This window comes from Cyprinodon tularosa, unplaced genomic scaffold (assembly GCF_016077235.1).
Source record: "Cyprinodon tularosa strain WSP-4 unplaced genomic scaffold, ASM1607723v1 ctg35, whole genome shotgun sequence".
Classification (NCBI taxonomy): Eukaryota; Metazoa; Chordata; class Actinopteri; order Cyprinodontiformes; family Cyprinodontidae; genus Cyprinodon; species Cyprinodon tularosa.
The window spans coordinates 1684301-1705332 of NW_024039063.1; the positions used below are offsets into that span (position 1 = coordinate 1684301).

The window sequence follows — 21032 nt, forward strand, 5'->3', positions numbered from 1 at the left end:
CCCCCCCCCCCCCCGTTAATTTCAGACTAATAGCTTGCAGCTGCAATTAAGTATAATTCAAAATGTTTTATACATAGTTACCAGGAATGCAAGTCAGCGTGGAGGATGCTTCACCGTATGAAGATTTTGAAACAGCTTTCTCGGTGGCTGAAAATGAATATTTCTACTATTTTTACTAAACTGAATACATTGCTTTAATACTTTTTAAAAAGTCTTACAAATATATAAAAATACAAATAATGGTACTTATTTCCACATGGCAGTGATATGCAGTAGATAGATAATTACAGTATAACATACCATGCTACTGCAAGTGCTACATTCATAATTCACACTCAAAAAAGCTGAGAAGTTCTGTTTGCAATCTAAGCCATCCTCTAATCTCCCTTCTTAACTTTGAACCCTATGCTCAACACTGTTTTTATTTAGTAACAATGATGAGGTACATTAAAAGGTACCTCTCAGGTTCAAAGGGTTTAAGAGATCCCCTCATCCACATGAGTTAAGAAAAAAAAAGAAATCCAGTAAAGACACCCCACAGACCCTTAGGTGTTTCGGCAAATCACATAGCTCCATGTTTGCAATGTAATCAGAGAAGAAAACAAAATCTATACGATCAGCTAGGGCGATTTTAACTGTGAACATTTGCATGTTTTTGAAGAGAAGGTTATTTCCTTCAGACAATTTGTAGCCGGTGCGTCTCTTCACTGAAGGTCAAGACATACTCGGCATCTCCTCATGCTTTTGATGCCTCAATAAAGTGTCCTGTCACAGTCCTACATCTATAGCTGGGAGGTTGCAGCAAAGCGTCCTGTCTTCCTGTGATGTTGCTGACTGGCGGGAAGGTGGCAGTAACGTGGCAGCCTGCCACTCTGCTTTCTCTTGGAGCTACGGCAAATGGAAGGGTCTGGGGGGGCTGGTAGTCAGGCTTCCTCTGCAGTGGCATCTATTCCAGCATAAGTGAAGTTCTCAAAGAGGGCCATGTTAACGTAGGCCTGGAAGACAGGTGATGCTTATAATATCAGGAATGTGATAATGTGGTAAAACAACAAGACAAAAAAGGAAAAACATTTCGACTGAATTTAGATAACTGCAGGGAAACAATTCTCCACTTCTGGCAAAAATATGGTGCCTTGAAAAAGTTCTTATACCCCTTGAACTTCTTTGAGTTTTGTTGAATTGAACCCATAAAATCCTGAGTATGTATCTAGTATGTATCGTATCAATGACAAATTGATATCATCCTAGCAATGACTCAAGAGTAATAAAAAAATCTTTGTCATTGTGAAATCACAATAAAATGTAACAATTGTTTTCAACTCGGTCCTAAGGAACCACAGTCCTGCATATTTTAGGTATATCCCTGCCTGAAGGTACCCAAGTTAAATAAATGGGTGATTAAAAGGCCTTTGCAGCTCTAGGCGGCTGCTAAGGAGGGAATGCAATCATTTGATACAGGTCTGCTGGAGCAGAGACACATCTACAACATGCAGGACAAAGTGTCCTGAGGACTGGGTTTGAAGATCACTGCTCTAGTGCATGTATGGGAAGTGGAATGAAAAGAAAATGTAGGTTTTTGAAAATGTATAAATTAAAACAACAACACTTTTATTTCCTGAGCTTCATTTTAAAATCTTTTCCTTCTTACAACATTTTCTTATTTAGAATTTTCCTCTATTAAGGTCCACCATCTTCCCCTCAACTCTCAAAATCTGCCCTCTCATTGCATGGTGGTAGCATCCCCAGACCATGGTGCTGCCACTACCATGTGTCAACAAGACAAGTATTTTGGCATTATGTATACCATTTAAGGGAACTTTATGTGAACCAATGATTACCTTCCTGGCCTCCTGCATCCTGCTGAGTTGAACAGAGATTTGTGAGAAGGGGGGTCTCTCATAGGGCCGATCCCGCCAGCACTGCCTCATAAGTTCATAGCTTAACATAAAAAAAAACATTGATGGTATTATCTAAACTGTGCTTGAATAAACACATTAATACCCAATCATTTTAGTAAAACATAAAAACCAAGAAATATGCTAGCTGCTATTTACAGCAGAACACTTACACCTCATCATCACAGTTTTTGGGTTTCTCCATTCTGTAGCCCTGGGGGAGTTTTTCATATAATTCAGCGCATGTCATTCCACAGTATGGTGTACCACCTGATTCAGACACAGATTAGAAGCAGATATGTAATGCACATCCTTAGACAATCACACGACTAGTAACTTTTAAAGTATTTCTACAATCTATTCATTGGTATCTGCTTAAAGGAATAGTACACCCAAAACATGATTAGCCTTCATTTTCTACTCACCCCCATGCTGAACAACACTCTGGAGTACTTTTTTGATATCTCAAATGCATCTGGAGATCTGGGAGGCTTCTTGCTGTCTGCTGACATTCAAATAACTTGGAATACATTGGACGAGCAGTATGGAGGAATATTGACACGTTTTTTGTGGACTTTTATGGACCTTTCTGCCTCGGGCACCATAGACCTCCATTATTTGAATGTCAGCAGACAGCAAGAAGCCTCCCAGATCTCCAGATGCATTTGAGATATCAAAAAAGTACTCCAGAGTGTTGTTCAGCATGGGGGTGAGTAGAAAATGAAGGCTAATCATGTTTTGGGTGTACTATTCCTTTAACGGCTAGCAGTGGAGGTTGTTACTCTTCCTGAACATTTGGGTCAGGCACTGACAATTCTGCAGGTTTGCAGTCTGTGCTTAAGAAAAAAGTAACGTAACATCTTATGATATTGTTTGGCAGAATTTTTTAAGCCAAGTAATACAGTTTTCATCTTACCCAGGCTTACAATTTCCCAAAGGAGAACTCCAAAAGACCACCTATGTGGAAGATGAAATATGACAGGTTAGTAAAGTAATCAAGTCTAGATGGGTGAGAAAGAATAGAAAATGTTTTGTTTTTTTGTCTATCTACATTGTCAAAACAACTGTGCTTTAGTGATCATATCTGGTGCCTTGCAAACAGAACACAGCGGTGCTTATCTATGAAATGAAAACTATACAAATGGAAAATGGCCATATTTAACACTAATGTAAGGTTTTACTAAGAAAAATGCACCAACCAAAACTGCATAAATTAACATGTAAAAAAAAAAAAAAAAGATTCTTTCAGGTAAGTAGTTGAAATTGTCTCTTGAAAATTAGTCTGTTTTTGCCATTCAGCTTGAACAACATAAAACCACAATTTTTTCTTGAATCTGATAAGAAAACTCTCTCACGAAAATAACCACCAGTTTTATATGTCACAAGCAGGTGTGGTAGATCACACAAGCAGACAAAGTGTTGTTTGTGCTCAGCCTGTACGTATTTTAGCTTCATATGTACTTCTGCTGCACTTGCCTCCATCTTGCTCCTTTTTTCATTTTTTCCTAAGCCCCTTTCCCTAATACTGAAAACTGTTTTGGTCCACACAGGCATGTTTTTGTCTTCTTCCACATAATGATCTATGTTCTGCAGACCTGCTGCCCTCTGTTGTATAAATAGGTTCCCGTTGATGGAGAAAAAACATCTAAGTCTGTTTCCTTGGCTTCCTTGTTTACGCTTATCAGTTACGCTGTGCACTGTTATCAGTCTAACACTGACAGGGGGATGATTTGTTGTTTTCTGTGGCAAAAGACTGTGGTGTATATAAAAAACTGCTTCTCTTGGTAGTGAAATTCTCTTTAAGTATGATTTTTTTTTAATTCAAATAAAAGACTTACACATCACTTTTGCTAGTATACACGCTGTAATTCAGGGACTCAATGGCCATCCAGCGTACAGGCAGTCTCCCCTAGAATCAAACCAGCAGATTAATGAAAATGCTTTTGTCACACAATTACATTTTTCAGAGCAAACTAAATATTAACTCTAAAGGATCTTTTTAATCTTTTAAAACATTTTCTTTGTTAAAATAATGATTAAAATAATTTATCAAGCTATTTAGTATTAGACACTGTAACATAGTTTAACAACACTGCCCTCTATAGAGAAAATATTTATTATCTGAACTAATTTCTTTATTTGATGATCTCTCTTTAAGAAAAGGGACATAATAGTAAATTAAGAAATGTTCGTTATTTTGTTTTAAGTTCTTGGCCAAACATAAAAGTTTACTTTAAGAGTCCTCAGCCATTCATACTGTATATGCCCTAAGCCTTGAGACTTCACACCTCACAATATACATAAACATGTTTTGTTTTTCCTGGGGTTTATTTTGTTGATATAACAGTAAAAAAAAAAAAAAGTCATTCTATCTTTTTGTGCCCATATTATGCTACTCCCCCCCTTCCACCTACTATTGGGTTATTTTTTTTCTTTGAAGTGATTTTTGTTACTCTGGCTCTACAGTTAGGAAATGTTGTAATACGACTCAAATATAGAATTTCTACCAGAAATAGGCTGGATTTTTGTTAAATTTGTTTATTTAAAGGCAGAGATGGGAAGTAACGAAGTACAAATACTTCGTTACTGTACTCAAGTAGATTTTTCTGATATTTTTACTTTACTTTACTACTTATTTTTATGGTGACTTTTTACTTCTACTCCTTACATTTTTACACAAATATCTGTACTTTCTACTCCTTACATTTTAAAAATTGGCTCGTTACTTTAGTTTTGAATCATTTCAATGGAGTTACCGTTATTATTTTTCACGTCATCAATACCAAATTCAATCTAATTGGATGGGAATCTAAGTTGCATTTGACGCACCACTACAAGATGAATCGACAGATTCGGCGGTATTCATTGGCGGCAAATCATTGCAGCTTGGTGGCGGTGGCGTTAGCATAGTAGCATGGACGACGAGATGATTGAAAATGAACACAACGGAGATCTAGTCCTATTGGCAGACATCCATTTAAAATGTAGGCAACGGCATGAAAAAAGTGGTTTCTACTTTTACTTTTATACTTTAAGTAAATTTACAAGCCTGTACTTTGTTACTTTTACTTGAGTAAAGAAGTTTAATCAGTACTTCCACTTTTACCAGAGTATTTTTTAACACAAGTATCTGTACTTTTACTCAAGTACGGAAAGTGAGTACTTTTGCCATCTCTGTTTAAAGGTCAGTACCTGTCCTTAAAGCTAGTCAACCAGCCTTTTCTGCCGTTAATGTTGGACACTAGGACCAATGCCTATACTGATACTTACTTTGAACATTAGTGGAGGAAGATGTAGTTTTTTTCTGCTGAAGTGTAATTCAGACTTGGATTCAAAACCAGGAGGCCTCAAAGCACTATAGGTCTCTTGGTCAGGCCATCTAAACATAAACATTCCCAAAATATGGAGACGCCTCACCTTTCCAAAATAGAGATAACCGAGGCTACAGCTCTGGCAAATTAAGGGAATACGTTTGTAGCTAAAGAATTTGATCATTTGATGATTATTAATCATTTGACATGTTTGCTTTTGTGTAAAAAAAAAAAAAAGCTAACAAGAAGCTAATGGTGACAAACTTTATTTCGTTCATTGCCAAATATGTTTGACTTGAGTTGAATGATTTTTGTTTTTAATAATATTTTTAATAAATTTGTGAATATATTTCATACGTGTGCTGAGTTAACTGACCATGATTTGAGCTATTGTAATTGATATTTATTGGTGTAATCCCGTGTCATTCAACTTCAGTGATCAAGGGTCAGTGTCCTGCATAATTTATATGTGTCCCTGCTGGAACTCACCAGAATTAAATGATTAAATTAAAATGCAGTGCCTGAACTATGTACTGGATTTTGGTGTGTTGAACTAGAAATATCTACAAAACATGCAGGACAGGTTCGATACGAGACATTGCTTGTCATTCCTTTACAAAAAGGCATGTTCCGTTTCGTCTTGTTAATGCATTTAACCAAAAACACCAAAAACAAAAGTAAATCCAACTCACCATTGTTTTTTTGACATAAACTTCCTCCCCTCTGGACAAACCAAAATCTGCTATCTTTGCCACTAGATTGTCACCTACAAGGACATTTCTTGCTGCCAAATCCCTGTGTATGAACTAGAACCAGGAAAGCAGAGAAAAGCAATGGCATTAGGGTATATTTTTAATTTAACATCCATCCATCCATCCATCCATCCATCCATCCATCCATCCATCCATCATCCAAATGGTGGGGTACATCCTGGACGGGACGCCCGCCCAGAGACATACAACTATGCACACACAAACACACACATACTCGTTCTGCCGTTGTAGTGAGGACCATGTGTTGACTCACATTGCCTTTCATTGATTTTCAGTAATTTTCAACCCTTTCTATACCCTAACCCTAAACCTAACCATTACCAATGCATACCTCACCCTAAACCTAACCAATTGACACCTTAACCCTAAACCTAACCATTAGGAAAATAGCCTGTGAGGACCAGCAAAATGTCCAGACTTTGCAAGAAATGGTCCTCAATTTGATGGTGAAATTGGAAAAATGGTCCTCACTCTGTGGACTACACAGGTACTCACACACACACACACACACACACACACACACACACACACACACACACACATACCCAAGGGCAATTTAGAGACATCAGTTAACCTAACAGTAATGTTTTTGGAATGTGATAGGAAGCCGGTGCACCTGTACAGGCAAACAAAATGGAGAAAGATCTTAGGCCAGGGATGAAGCCCAGGAACTTGTTGCAAGACAACAGTTTTACAAACTGCACCATGATGAAGCCCCACATAAACTTTTGTAAAATGTAGACATCATTTACAACAATACTTGTTTTTTGAGGCAATGAAATCCTAAATAGCATTAGTTAAGTGGTAGGGATGACCATCATATTTCATAATATATGTTTTTTGTTTGGCTCCTTCCTGCAGTTGGTTTTGATCAATCAGATCATGGGTGCTTATACAAGTAGACACAAAGTCTTTTTGCACAGATTATTGAAGTATTTCATGTAGAATATTGCTTAGACTGAAACCATATGTAGTATAATATTCAAAAGATTTCTAAATGACAACTCAAACTGGAATATGGTATTAAAAAGGCCGGAGCTCAATTAAAGATGTATCTTTCAATAACAAGTAAGTATATTATCAAATTTTCCTCAATCTCACCTGCTTATCACTGAGGTAATGCATGCCAGTGGCCACATCAACAGCAAACTGCAGAAGTTGCTGAGAGGTGAGGGTGGATGCGGTACCGTGCTCTTTTGCAAAAGCAGGATCGGTCTCCAACACGCGACTCTTTCTCAGAAAGTCAAGGAGATTTCCGTAGGGAGCGTATTCTATGGCTATGTACAGGTAGCCTGAAAAAGAGACATACAGTTCTGGTTAAAAGTTCAGTTCAGGATTTTAATGATTTATTATCTTATAATAGTTGAAAAAGCAGGGGAAAAGAATTCAGTGACTGCATCTAATTAATAGTAGAGTTTTTTAGTTCATTCATTTTCAAGTTAAACTGGAATGTGCAGTTGCCTACACAATGCATCTGCAAATAAAAGTGAAAAAATGTAACCTCTGGCTACAGGGGTGGTGGTGGCAGTTCTGTTGTGGTACTGATGCACTGAACCATAGAACAAATGTAAGATCTGTATTCAACACAGTATTTGTTGGGAGCTGGAGAAATTCCACCTTTCTCCAGCAGAGTCCGCCGTGGATCCTCTGAGGGAGCCTCCTGCACAGCTGCAGCTCGTCAAGATCATCAGAGGGTCCACTACTTAAGCTGTCTTCAGACCTTGCCTCAACGCCGCAGTGTTGTTCCAGTTGGAAACCTGAGCCTCCTCTGTGTAAGCTCAGGAAGAGCTAACCTGCCGAGCCGACCCTCAGAGCCAAACCTGAAGATTCACAGTGAACCTCCAAGCAGCTCTGGACTAGAGCTAGGAAACCCAAAGCCAAGGTCTGTTCAAATAAGACGTGAGACGCTGAAGCAGCAAACGGACTCTGCTGATGAACTCATCTCCAGAACCAACAGAGACTCTCCCAAAGCTAACCTCAAGAACCCTCAAGGTACAATCAGTAAACTACAGGAAATCAGACCTCTGTTGGCAACGCTAACTGAACTGTCTCTCACGCAGACTCCGGTGAACCAGAATCCAGGCCCCGAACCTGAACCAGTGAATACTGTGTGCTTGTGCATAAATAAACTGTTAAACTTTCATCCTTGTGTCCGTCAGTGGTGTTCTGCATTCTTGGGTCGCTTTTAGTAAACCCATCATGACAGAACACTGCGGCCAAACTCAAGGCCCAGCAGATCACCTCACCAGTCGACTGGAGGAGCAGGATGCCCAAATTCAGGGACAAACCCAGACGCTCCGTGAGTTATACCGTCTAGTTGACACTCATAACCAGATGCTACAGAGCTGTGCTAATTATCTGAACAGCGCTAATGCTGTACCACAACCATTTCCGGGTCCAGTTCCACCTCCGAGGTCACCTGCAGTGACGTCATCAGAGTTCCGTCCTAGTCTCCCAGAAAGATTTTCTGGTAACATGAAAGATTGCAAAGGATTTTTATTTCAATGTCGGTTGATTTTTCAGAACTCCCCTGGCTGTTTTTCCACGGATCACAAGAAGATAACTTTCATTCTCTCGCAGTTAACAGGAAGAGCCTTGGAATGGGCTCAGGCAAGATTTGCCGCTGACGATAGCTTAAACTGCTACTACTCTGATTTCATCTCTGAATTTACCCAGGTATTCAACCAAGAAACTGACCAAACTATTGATTCTAGAGTTCTTTTCAACCTTAAACAGGGAAACTCTTCGGTGGCTGAATTTTCCATTAACTTCCGGGTTAAAGCGGCAGCTTCCGGATGGAACCAAACCGCTTTAAAGGGAGCCTTTTTCATGGCATTAAACGAGCACATAAAAGATGAGCTCGCAACCCTCGACGAACCTGCTACCCTCGAAGACTTAATTCGCCTCTCCATTAGATTGGATAATAGAATTCGTGCCAGAAACAGTTCAAAGAAGCAAGGTACACTTTCTTCTGCCTCACATAACATGACTGTTTGTTCCTGCTCTACCGAGCAGCCGCCCATTCAGAGGCCTAAGTCCCAGTCTCTACCGTTGCCTGTTCAGGCCTCTCATTCGGGCGAAAGGGATGTCGAACCCATGCAGGTGGGACACACCAGGCTCACTCCAGAGGAGAGGCAAAGGCGTTTTCTAAGCAAACTATGTATCTACTGTGGTGAGAGTGGACACTTCATCGCTTCCTGCCCGGCTAAATCAAAAGCCTGGGCCCGCCAGAGGATCTGAGGAGTCTGGCGGGCCAAATAAACACTAAGAAATCTCCTCGACTGTTACTGCCTGCCACGCTTTTCTGTGCTAATCAAAGCCTCTCTTTCTCTGCATTCATCGACTCAGGCTGTGAATGTAACCTAATTGATTCTAACCTCGTCCAGCAACTCCAAATTGAAACCATTCCTCTGTCTCAGCCTCTCAGTGTATCCGCTATTGACGGGAAAAGACTCCATCAAGTTACCCACCAAACTCAGCCCCTCGAGCTACTTCTGTCAGGTAACCACCGAGAGACTATAACATTTTTTGTTTTTCCCTCTGCATGTTCCCCGCTGGTGCTCGGTTTCGAATGGTTGGAGAAGCATAATCCTCACATTAACTGGACTGAACGTCACCTGGAATCATGGTCCATCTCTTGCCATGAGACATGCCTGCGTTCTGCTGCCCCCTTGGTGGGGTCTCCTAGAGGTGGGGGGGAGATGGACTCTCCTGACCTTTCTTCAGTTCCTTCTGAGTACCATGACCTAGCCCCTGTCTTCAATAAGGTCAGTGCGACGTCCCTACCTCCACACAGACCATACGATTGCGCCATTGAACTTTTACCTGGTGCTCCTTTACCTAGCAGCAGATTGTACAATATTTCCAAGCCCGAGAGAGAAACAATGGAAAAATACATCAACGAATCATTAGCTGCTGGAATAATTCGCCCTTCATCCTCTCCATTGGGCGCCGGATTCTTCTTCGTGGGGAAGAAGGATCGTTCCCTGAGACCTTGTATCGACTATCGAGGTTTGAATCAGATCACTATTAAAAACAAATACCCACTGCCTCTCCTTGCCTCTGCTTTTGAGCCCGTACAGGGAGCTACTGTGTTTTCTAAACTGGATTTAAGAAACGCTTATCATCTCCTTAGGATCCGTGAAGGCGACGAATGGAAAACTGCCTTCAAAACACCCTTGGGCCAATTCGAATATCTTGTTATGCCCTTTGGTCTCACTAACGCTCCAGCCTGCTTCCAGGCCCTCGTAAACGATGTTCTAAGAGACTTTCTCAATGTATTTGTTTTCATGTACATTGATGATATACTCATTTACTCCAAGAACCTCGATGAACACAAGAAACATGTCCGTCTTGTTTTACAGAGACTGCTGGAGAACAAACTGTTCGTGAAAGCCGAGAAGTGCGAATTTCATCCATCTTCAGTCACCTTTTTGGGGTTTGTGCTCGAGGGCGGCCAGGTTAAACCATCTGAGGACAAGATTAAGGCAGTTTTAGACTGGCCAGTTCCAGAGAACCGCAAACAGCTACAAAGGTTTTTGGGTTTTGCTAACTTCTATCGTCGGTTTATCAGAAACTACAGCCAGACCGCCCTTACATTAACTTCTCTGACCTCTGTCAAACGCAGTTTTCAGTGGACTCCCGAGGCTCAAGCAGCGTTTGAAAAACTAAAGTCATTATTTTCCAGAGCACCTGTCCTTATGCAACCTGACCCAGCTAAGCAGTTTATCCTTGAGGTGGATGCTTCAGATTCCGGTGTTGGAGCAGTCCTTTCCCAGAGACTCGACTCAGATCAAAAGATACACCCTTTTGCTTTCTTCTCCCGTAGACTTTCTTCTGCAGAGCAAAATTATGATGTGGGTGACCGAGAGCTTCTGGCCATTAAACTGGCGTTGGAGGAATGGAGGCATTGGCTGGAGGGAGCTGAGCATCCGGTTCTTGTATGGACAGACCACAAGAACCTGGCTTACATCCAGTCAACCAAGCAAGCGAATCCACGCCAATCCAGGTGGTCAATTTTCTTTTCTCGGTTCAATCTCATCATCTCCTACAGACCCGGATCCAAGAACGTGAAGCCCGATTCTCGCTCTCGTCTCTACTCCGTCGATCATCCCGAGACACCTGAACCTGTTCTTCCGGCTTCCTGCACAGTGGGAGTGGTCAACTGGGAGATAACTGACCTCATCAACTCAGCCCTGGCCACTGAACCCGATCCAGGTAACGGTCCCACTAACCGAACCTATGTTCCATCTTCCGTCAGGTCCCCTCTCATCCAGTGGATGCATGCCGCCAAATTCTCCGCTCATCCAGGTGTCAGTAGAACTGTCGCTCTCATTTCAAGACGCTTTTGGTGGCCCACTCTCCACAGGGATGTAAAGGAGTATGTGTTGGCTTGCCCCACATGTGCCCGTAACAAAGCCTCACACCAACCTCCTTCTGGCCTGCTTCAACCGCTTCCTGTTCCCTCGCGTCCTTGGTCCCATATCGCCATTGATTTTGTCACCGGTCTCCCAGTCTCTCGAGGTATGTCCACCATATTCACCATTTTTGACCGTTTCTCGAAGTCCTGCCATCTTATTCCCCTCAGAAAACTTCCCACGGCCTTCCAGACAGCCCAGCTTCTCATCAAGCATGTTTTCCGGTTACACGGCATTCCCCAAGAGATCCTCTCGGACAGAGGTCCTCAATTCATCTCCCAGGTCTGGAAGGCTTTCTGTTCTGCTCTCGGCTGCAAACCCTCTCTCTCCTCTGGTTACCACCCCCAATCGAATGGTCAGACTGAGCGTATGAATCAGCAATTGGAATCCACCCTTCGCTGCCTCACGTCAAACAACCCCGTGGACTGGAGCCAATTTCTCCCATGGATAGAATACGCTCATAACTCCCTCAGATCTGCATCCACTGGACAATCCCCATTTCAGGTCAGTCTTGGCTATCAACCACCTCTTTTTCCCGCAGACGAGAGAGAGATTTCGGTGCAGTCCGTCAACCAACACATCCGCCGTTGTCAAAGGATCTGGAGGGAAACCATCGCCACCCTCAACCAGTCTTCTGAGTCAATTAAACGCTTCGCCGACGCCAGGAGACGTCCCGCCCCCGAGTATACTGAAGGCCAGGAGGTATGGCTGTCCACTCGAGACATTCCCCTCAAGGGGATGTCTCGGAAACTCTCTCCTAGATTCATCGGACCCTACAAGATCACTCGAGTCATCAACCCCTCAGCCGTCCGTCTCCAATTACCTCAGTCCCTCCGAATCCACCCCACCTTCCACGTGTCTCAGATCAAGCCTGTCTCCTCGAGCCCTCTGTGCTCACCGTCCGACTCCCCACCACCCGCCCTGGAGGTCGATGGTCATCCGGCCTTCACGGTTCGCCGCATCGTGGACTCCCGTCGACGAGGTCGCGGATGGCAGTACCTCGTCGACTGGGAGGGCTACGGACCGGAGGATCGCCAGTGGGTTCCAGGCTCGTACATCCTCGATCCAGCCCTTATCGAGGAGTACGAGCGTTCCTGCCCATCAACCTCTTCCGGACCGCCAAGGGGCGGTCGTTGAGGGGGGGGTACTGTTGGGAGCTGGAGAAATTCCACCTTTCTCCAGCAGAGTCCGCCGTGGATCCTCTGAGGGAGCCTCCTGCACAGCTGCAGCTTGTCAAGATCATCAGAGGATCCACTACTTAAGCTGTCTTCAGACCTTGCCTCAACGCCGCAGTGTTGTTCCAGTTGGAAACCTGTGCCTCCTCTGTGTAAGCTCAGGAAGAGCTAACCTGCCGAGCCGACCCTCAGAGCCAAACCTGAAGATTCACAGTGAACCTCCAAGCAGCTCTGGACTAGAGCTGGGAAACCCAAAGCCAAGGTCTGTTCAAATAAGACGTGAGACGCTGAAGCAGCAAACGGACTCTGCTGATGAACTCATCTCCAGAACCAACAGAGACTCTCCCAAAGCTAACCTCAAGAACCCTCAAGGTACAATCAGTAAACTACAGGAAATCAGACCTCTGTTGGCAACGCTAACTGAACTGTCTCTCACGCAGACTCCGGTGAACCAGAATCCAGGCCCCGAACCTGAACCAGTGAATACTGTGTGCTTGTGCATAAATAAACTGATAAACTTTCATCCTTGTGTCCGTCAGTGGTGTTCTGCATTCTTGGGTCGCTTTTAGTGAACCCATCATGACAGTATTACTATTTCACTACATTGTCCTATTTGTTTATCCTAAATTCCTGACTGAGGCCTTGGCTGACTTTTCCAAATTTGCACAGAGAGCCAACCTACTACAGATGGTAAGGGACTTGGCCTTGAAAAATTAAAACTTGACTCAGGAGGCAGACCGGACCTTTTTATTAAATCCTCACTGAACTCAACCAGATGGCTAAATCTTTGTCAACAGATGACAGCTTTCAGCCTTTTCCACAGGCTATTAGGCATTTGTAGCTGTTGGAGAGGTTTCATGCTGATTTCACCAGGATCGACAAGCATGCCAACACAATTAGTGAGGACCGTATGGGGAAGGAAGGAATAACAGTTTGAGAGAGAGGTTGGGTAAATATCTCACACAGACTGTTCTGTAGTTTCAGCAGCAAATTCCTTCTGAAAGATAACTTTAACCAATCATCTCTGTAATACAGAAAATAAAATAAAATAATGGAAGTGTCCATGTCACAATATATCTTTCTATTTCTCTCTTTTTTTTGTTTGTTTTTCCTGCCATTTATTAGTTAGTGGCATGGACACTTGAATTTGTCAGAGGTTTAAACTGCAAGGCTAAATTGGGTTAGTACTGCTCGCTTGAATGCACTTACTTCTAGATATCCTCTCTCAAATGTTATCTATCTTTTATCAAATGAAACTAATCCAGTTATTCCACCTAGAATGAAGTTAAGAGACACTGATACATCAAAGTAGGAATTGGCACCGCTTCAGCCCTGTTAAACAGATGCTAAACATGTTTGACTGTGAGGGGCATGGACAAATCAAACAAAGAAGGTTCAATTTAAACTTCTGAAGGTTGAGAAGTATTACTTTTCATTCACTCTGTTTTCCAGTTTCAGATGGTAAAGAAAAACTCAGGAAAAAATTAATTACAATTTACCTCAAAACATCTACATATTTACCTCAAAACATCTATATATTTATACATTTATTTTTAAAATAATTTTTTTAATGGAAAATTGTTGTATATACTCTTATACTTTCTTACTTCATAAAATCCACTTCCTCACAAATGTAATGCCCTCCCTCAAACCTATTCACATTATATCACATTACAAAATCCCTCAGTGTATTAATGCCTCTCCATGCATTATTTTTCAAGGTATGATGCTGCCAGTGTTACGTTTCAGTGAGGGGATGATGGGAGCAGAATGATGGGTAAAGTTACATTTGCTTTACACGGCACTTTGTTATGTGAACCCATACTATGGGCTTTCTGCTTCTTCCATAAATGCTCTACATACTTACTTACATGGCAGGGTACCTTTCCAGCAACTAGACTCTTTTTTTGTAGTTTGAACATACTAAGATTAAAGCTTGCTTAACTGCATAATAGCCAAAGACTTTTCAAACTTCTTCTGTGTGTTTATATTACACGCAATTAGATTCTATTATATTGGCAAGTCATGAAGGTGTTTAGGTGCTCCTGATTTTTCCTAAAGGGCTGCACAATAGAACAATTGCTGGCGCTATTGCTCTGCAGCACTAAGGTCTTGGGTGTGCACCCCATCCTGGGGTCTTTTGCATGGAGTGTCTGTTCAGCTACTCTGGCTTACTCCTTAAGTCCAAGACCATAAATGAAAGGACAAGCAGGTATACATAGAATATAATGGATAACTGATTTTATTTAGGCACCTCAGAATGAACAGGGTTGAATAATTTGCATTCCATTTTTGATAGGATCCACAAAATAACTTAAAACTTTGTACTCTAATTTACCCTTAGGTATGTTGTCCTAACCTGACAAAATGTGAAAGAAAAAAATCATATAAATGCTCAAGGGACATGAAGACGTGTTGTAGTGTTTACTGTAGACACCACATTAGATTTACTGGATACTGTTGATTTGTGTTTTATGACAGATGCTGATCCAAGATGAAATACAACATTTATGAGGCCAGTCAACAAGTCTATGTGACAAAAAAAGGTTTCTCAGTCATGACAGCATCACAGGTGATCAGCTCCAAATCGGTTTAAGACCAAAACACACCAGTAGATGTCGCTCACTCACCTCTGTTCTCACAGGCTCCTATCAGGTTGATGATGTTGGGATGCTGGCCCAGTTTGCACAAGACTTCAAGCTCACCAGCAAAGTCTCTGTGATCATTCTCTGAGGCAAACTCTGCAGGCAGAAAAGCATGCCCCACATTGTTACAAAATATGCAAGCAAAGCAGATTTTCCAGGATAAATTTCACCTACATTTTATTCACTCTCACCATGTGTAAAAGTGAGCTTGTGCATGCTACGTAAAACACAGTCAACAAGACAGAGTCATCCCTTATTTAACTATGTATACCCTAAAAACTGTCTTTTGAATATATTACAAGCTTATCTCTGGATCTTTGCAATGATTCAAAACCCTGTCTAAACATGTTTGGATAAATATGTGTTTAACTTCTTAATTATAAACCATCTATGATTTAGCCATTGAAAAAAAGACTAAATCATTGGTTGCTGCTCTGTTATTTCTATAATTCATTTAAAACTAAGCAAAAAAAACAAAACTATTTTAATCCATTCCAATCTCTATACATTTTCTTTAGATAGTTGTTTTTGATGTGTCATAATTAGTGAAAACAAAACTGAAATGTTTTTAAAAGCAGCTTGACTCAAAAGGAAAACCTGATTTTTGGAAAGATTTGTGGACTCCTTATCAAGAATACTAAACCAATCTGCCTCAGTGATACAATAGTATAAAGAAAATTTGAGTTGATTTAAAAATTTGGAGAGTACTTACCTTTTAACATCTTGATAGCTGCACTCATTTTGTTGCCATCTTTTTTGATCATGGCTTTAATGACCTGTTATGAAACTGTGCTTTAATATCATGCCAAAATTATTGGCCACCATAGGAGAATTATTCAACATTAATTGAATAAAAATTGTCCAAACCTGGCCAAAGTTCCCCTCTCCAATGACATCTTCAAATTTTATGTTCTCCCATTCAAGGATAGGATAGGTGAGGGGTTCAGGTGTGGGTTTGGGTCTTCTTGTGAGGGTTAGGGTTCCTGAGTTAAATTGCAGAATAGTTTCTTCACCCTGGTCATAAAAGGTTTGAAAGTATATAAATAAATATAACTGTGCAAGATTCTGATTCCATAAGTCCCAAGGTCCAAACTGGTGCACCCTTACCGATCCAGATTGATAGGTAAATGTGCGCCGACGGTTAAGCAGCGTTCTCCTGATATAGAAAAGAGCCAACAGGGCGAGGAGAATAGTCACACAGGTAACAGTGACTGAGCCCACCACTGCCACCAAGAGCTGGTTACCGTCACCTGATGGCTTCCCGGCAACACCTTGGGTGGTTGGCGCCAACATTTTTAAGTCTATTTTTATCGAAGAGAGAGAAAGAAAAAAAAAAAGGAAATGGGAGAGGCAGGCATTATTTCTATTTATAAAGTGATAGATGTGGTTTTAGTATAGCCATCTTAACTACTTTAGTAAATCCTATTCCAAATGTAAATTTTTGCCAAGTATGGCATAAAGGTTTTCCACTATACGCTGCTTCTAAATAAGAAGAAAGAAAGAGATATATCTTGAAAGGGTAATTTTTAATTCATATTTGTGTTTTTAGCCTTTTTTGAAAAGGATAACCAAGGACATTAGGATTCTCTCTTTTTCGGTCCCCTGAGTTGCCATATTTTGGTGGCTTTAGTGTTTACGTAACGTTGAAGTCAAAGAATGACGAGTTCATAAAAATTCTTACATAACTTTCAAACACAGCATGAATTTGTCTCACATTAATGCATTAGTGCATTAATACACTAGAAACATTACATTAAAACATTTAAATTTATTCTCACCATCCCCTTGAGTCCTCTCCTCAACAACTGCACTCCATTCTCCTGGAACACTTGAGCAAGCTCTTACTTTGAACTGGTAGAGGGTGCTGCTGTTGAGTGCAATTACATCTTTTGAGGTCTTGTTTAAGTCATCGATGTCCAGCCAGTAATGGGGGCTTCCCTGACCAACTGGTTGGTACTCTATAACATATTTAATTATGCCCCCATTTGGGTTCTCAGGGGGCTGCCATCTCACCTGGATGGCTGATGTGGAAAGAGACTGAGCTTGCACGTTGCGGGGGGGTGAAGGTCCTGCAAAACAGACACACTGGTAGTTATGGAACATTATTAGAAGACTTTAGAAAACAATTGTTGCAAAGCAGGCATTAAACACAAGGAGTATGTCATTTTTTAATATTTATGTTAAGTTTGGGTTTTACATTTTTTGGTGGATCTAGCTTCCTTTAGTGTTGTCCTTGTTATTCATAACACAAAAAGAATGTTTTGGAGCATCTCAGAATATCGGCATGCTGAATTTATTTATTTTACCTCAACCTGCAAAAAATGGAAAGATAAAAGAAGCCAAAGGTTTCCATTTACCCTGGCTGTTGATGCGGAAGAGGAAAGGTTTGGAGGCTGGCCCATGGCTGCCACAGTTCATGAGGCGCACCACCACACTGTAGTCCCGATGGTACGTCAGGTTGTGGAACTCAGTAGAGAACACATTGAGTGGAGTTTTCTTTTCCAAAACTTTCTCATTGTATGGTGGGGGTCCGAAGAGCTGCACTAAGAATTCAGTTGCCATGCCAAGAGTGTGGTCAATGCTTGTGGGCAGTCGCCACCAAACTTTAGCAATATGGCCATCTACTGTCCTATTTTCAATCTCGGGCTGAACTGTGGGCTCTGCAGCAAATAAGAACAGAAAGGAAGGGTTGAAAGGACCAATTATTTATGTTTTATTTTTTCAGTATTTCTTAATTTTCATAATAAGCTGCCTTAAACTGGGACAGCAAAGATTAATGCTTTTAGCTTGAAAAGGAAAATTTTGACACTGCTGCAGTCATTTAACTCCTATTTAAAACATAAACATCATTACATGGCCTCATAAAACCAATTCACATATAGAAAAGTCATATTGAATGTTTTATTAAAAACCTATTATTCTGTGCCAATTGTCTTCGTGTTTTGGGAGTTCAGGAAAGGCTCTAAGCATCATTATGCTGTGAATCATTTCGCATTTTTTTGTGTTGTTTATAGAATTTATTTGACTTGCGTTTAGGCTTGTTCCTGTTTCCCTAATCCATTTGTTTAACTAGTGTTTTTGTTCAGTGATTTACTCCAGTCAGACTTTCTTGATTGTTTTGGCCACTCTCAATTTTTGTTCGAGTTTGAGTCAATATAGGGCTATGTATACAACCGCAGCAGTGTGTCGCAGTTAGCTTATGATGCATATATTTTGGATATATGCCCAATTTTGAAGGGCGGTCTCTGCTATGTTATTCCATGCCATAAAGCAAGAGCTACGGTAACTATGAACTAGCTAGGATTGTCGGTGTTCATGTGTCAGTTTGACAAGCTTGTTAGCCTTCTACAACCACTAATCCAAAGCCAGACGGCACAGAGTTCACCTGTAAGTGTTCCCAAAAGACTGGCCGTGGCGCTGCGTGTTTTGGCTTATGGGTTGGGGGGGGCATATATGCGTTAACTGTGCCACACACACAGATGACCTGGTTTCTGAGCATAAACCAGCCTTAAGGCTCTTGAGGAATAAAAATGATCTTGCTGCTGCCTATGACGGTTATTTTGAGCTTTAAGCATTTCAGCAACAACCAAGCTCCGACTGTTTATCTACTTTGGTACTGTTTCATGCAGACCCGGAATCAAAGTCGTAGTTTAACACACCTCTCCGAGTGTAATTTTATCAAAATTAAAATGACTCAAATTTAGAAATTAAATCAAACAATTAAACATGGTTTATTTAACATACAATGTTTCTTTTCAAAAAGTTTGTACAAATTGATTTATGCTTTCTTATAGAAACCTGGCTGCAGCAAAAGGAATATGTCAGCATAAACAAGGCAACTTCCCTGTCCAGCCATGCTACTGCGCCATCACCTCCTTTGATTATAGACCATAGAGTTGGGCCTGTTTCTTTTTTGCTTTTCTTAGTGTTAGTGCTGTTTCCTTCCAAGACATAGCTACGGGCTCAACTTTTACTATGACTTATTCTATGTCCTCTCATTTATACCTTTGATATTGAAGAAAAAGGTCAGTGCTTGTCTGCTTAACATTTTAGATAGAGTCACATGTGTCACTTTAAAGTTGCTTGAGATGGCATTTTTTGTGAACTGGCTCTATAAATAAGCTGAATTGAATTGAAATTCATATGGCCAACAATTTGTCCTCCAGAGCTAACTCTCTGATCTCTGAGGCCCTAAGTATGTATTATGTATGTCACTCTGTGGTTCTAGAGTTACCAGGCCAGGACAGCCACTACTATTTGTCCCAAATCCTTAATATGGCCCTCCAGTGCTTCATAGTTAGACAGTGTAGCTCCCCCACCAGAATTTCATGCACAGTTGGACTGGCCTCAAGACACCAATCTAAATCTTTGCTTCATTTTCAATGCTCTATAAGAGGAAGGTCAAACTTCTATTTTCTTTTTTTTTTTTTTTTTGCTTTCTTCTTAAATGCTTTGCTTTCACACAGCTTTATTTGTTAATTTTCCAATTATCTTCAAAATGACTGTAGTTTCCTGGGTTTAGGTTTAATACTTTTTGTTTTATTGATGTCCTCTCCTATGTCCTCTCATATGTATGATAACACATATTTCAAGTTAAATACCCATTTCAAGTGAAATCTAACAATGCCTATTTGTTCAGTTGGTATCAATTTAACTCAAATCAATTGTATAAGCAAAATATTCAGTTAAATCCCTGTTTGTAAAGCACAAAGCCTATTATACTATTAGCCAAAATATACTGATTATTTAATAATTAAAAAAATAAATTACATATTGCAAGTACCACCTTTTATTTTCAGGTCTTAAATTACATAATTTTGTTAATTTTGGTATAACTTAATCTAAAAGTGGTGCTAATATTTTACTGAATCAACCTATTTGGTTTTACTACACCATTGTCCTTGGAAATTTACCTTACTAGTCATTCGAAGATATTGAATATTATTTAAAATATAACTTTTTTCCTAAAATCCAGATATATCAGATCAAAATAGTTTAATTGAAATGTATAGTGGAAAACTGTTGAACAAAACAGACACTTCTTTCTTTTTCAAGCATACATGTACTGTACTAAAATAGCCATTTCTGTTACAATCATGGTAAACGGGTTAACATTTTTTTTTTGACATGTGAAGGCATTTTCTTTAATCCAGTACAGTTATAAAATAGTCTCACCAGGACAATCTGTCTGCATGACACTCTCCGGTCCCGGGGCTCCCTCTCCTCCCTCCCCAGGACGACTTAGCTGAACACGTACGCGGTATTGAGTTGAAGGCTCAAGATTCATTAGAGTGATGGGCTCTTTGTCACTATAAACTGCAAGAAAATGAAGAGTCATGTTAGTTTTTGCTGCAACACTTATTTTCAGAGGTGGGCAGCCTTCGTTCTTTAGGTTGTTTTGCCTCTTGAAGACGTTCTGATAAACCTGAATGATGGACTTTCTTTTCAGCCGGTGCTTAAATCTGTGGAAGCTTCCTTATAAATATTTTCAATTTGGAGAGGCAGGGACACATTTGAAATACCCAGAATGAGGACCCTCAAAGAGAAGTGTTGTCCACTCTTGGAGGATTTACTGTAGATATCAATCTTAAGATTTTAATAAGCAAATAACCTAAACATTGGGTCTTTTCCTGGGCATCTGTGTCTGCTTTCTTTAGTTTTCTCACACAGCAACATTTTTGTAAATAATTTTTGTGTTTGTTTGTAACTACTTACTAACTACAATCTTACTATTGAATTTACTTTAATGACATTTAAAGCAACATTTTGTTGCTTTAAACATTCTCTCTAACTTTACCAACAATTTAAAGTCTTCT

General features: G+C 40.6%; 1 protein-coding gene across 1 annotated transcript in view; it reads right to left on the bottom strand.

The window, feature by feature from the left end:
* tie1 (tyrosine kinase with immunoglobulin-like and EGF-like domains 1) overlaps nucleotides 1–21032 on the bottom strand; it is a 38974-nt gene continuing 17942 nt past the window's right edge. Inside the window, exons 11-24 of the mRNA XM_038295072.1 lie at nucleotides 20392–20532; nucleotides 17574–17876; nucleotides 16995–17285; nucleotides 16324–16517; nucleotides 16084–16230; nucleotides 15929–15992; nucleotides 15202–15312; nucleotides 7081–7271; nucleotides 5899–6012; nucleotides 3734–3804; nucleotides 2812–2852; nucleotides 2069–2165; nucleotides 1839–1938; nucleotides 1–995 (exon numbers count right to left, since the gene is read on the bottom strand). Coding sequence (XP_038151000.1) covers nucleotides 924–995; nucleotides 1839–1938; nucleotides 2069–2165; nucleotides 2812–2852; nucleotides 3734–3804; nucleotides 5899–6012; nucleotides 7081–7271; nucleotides 15202–15312; nucleotides 15929–15992; nucleotides 16084–16230; nucleotides 16324–16517; nucleotides 16995–17285; nucleotides 17574–17876; nucleotides 20392–20532 — 1937 coding nt within the window. The 3' untranslated portion in view covers nucleotides 1–923. The remainder of the gene's footprint in view (nucleotides 996–1838; nucleotides 1939–2068; nucleotides 2166–2811; nucleotides 2853–3733; nucleotides 3805–5898; nucleotides 6013–7080; nucleotides 7272–15201; nucleotides 15313–15928; nucleotides 15993–16083; nucleotides 16231–16323; nucleotides 16518–16994; nucleotides 17286–17573; nucleotides 17877–20391; nucleotides 20533–21032) is intronic.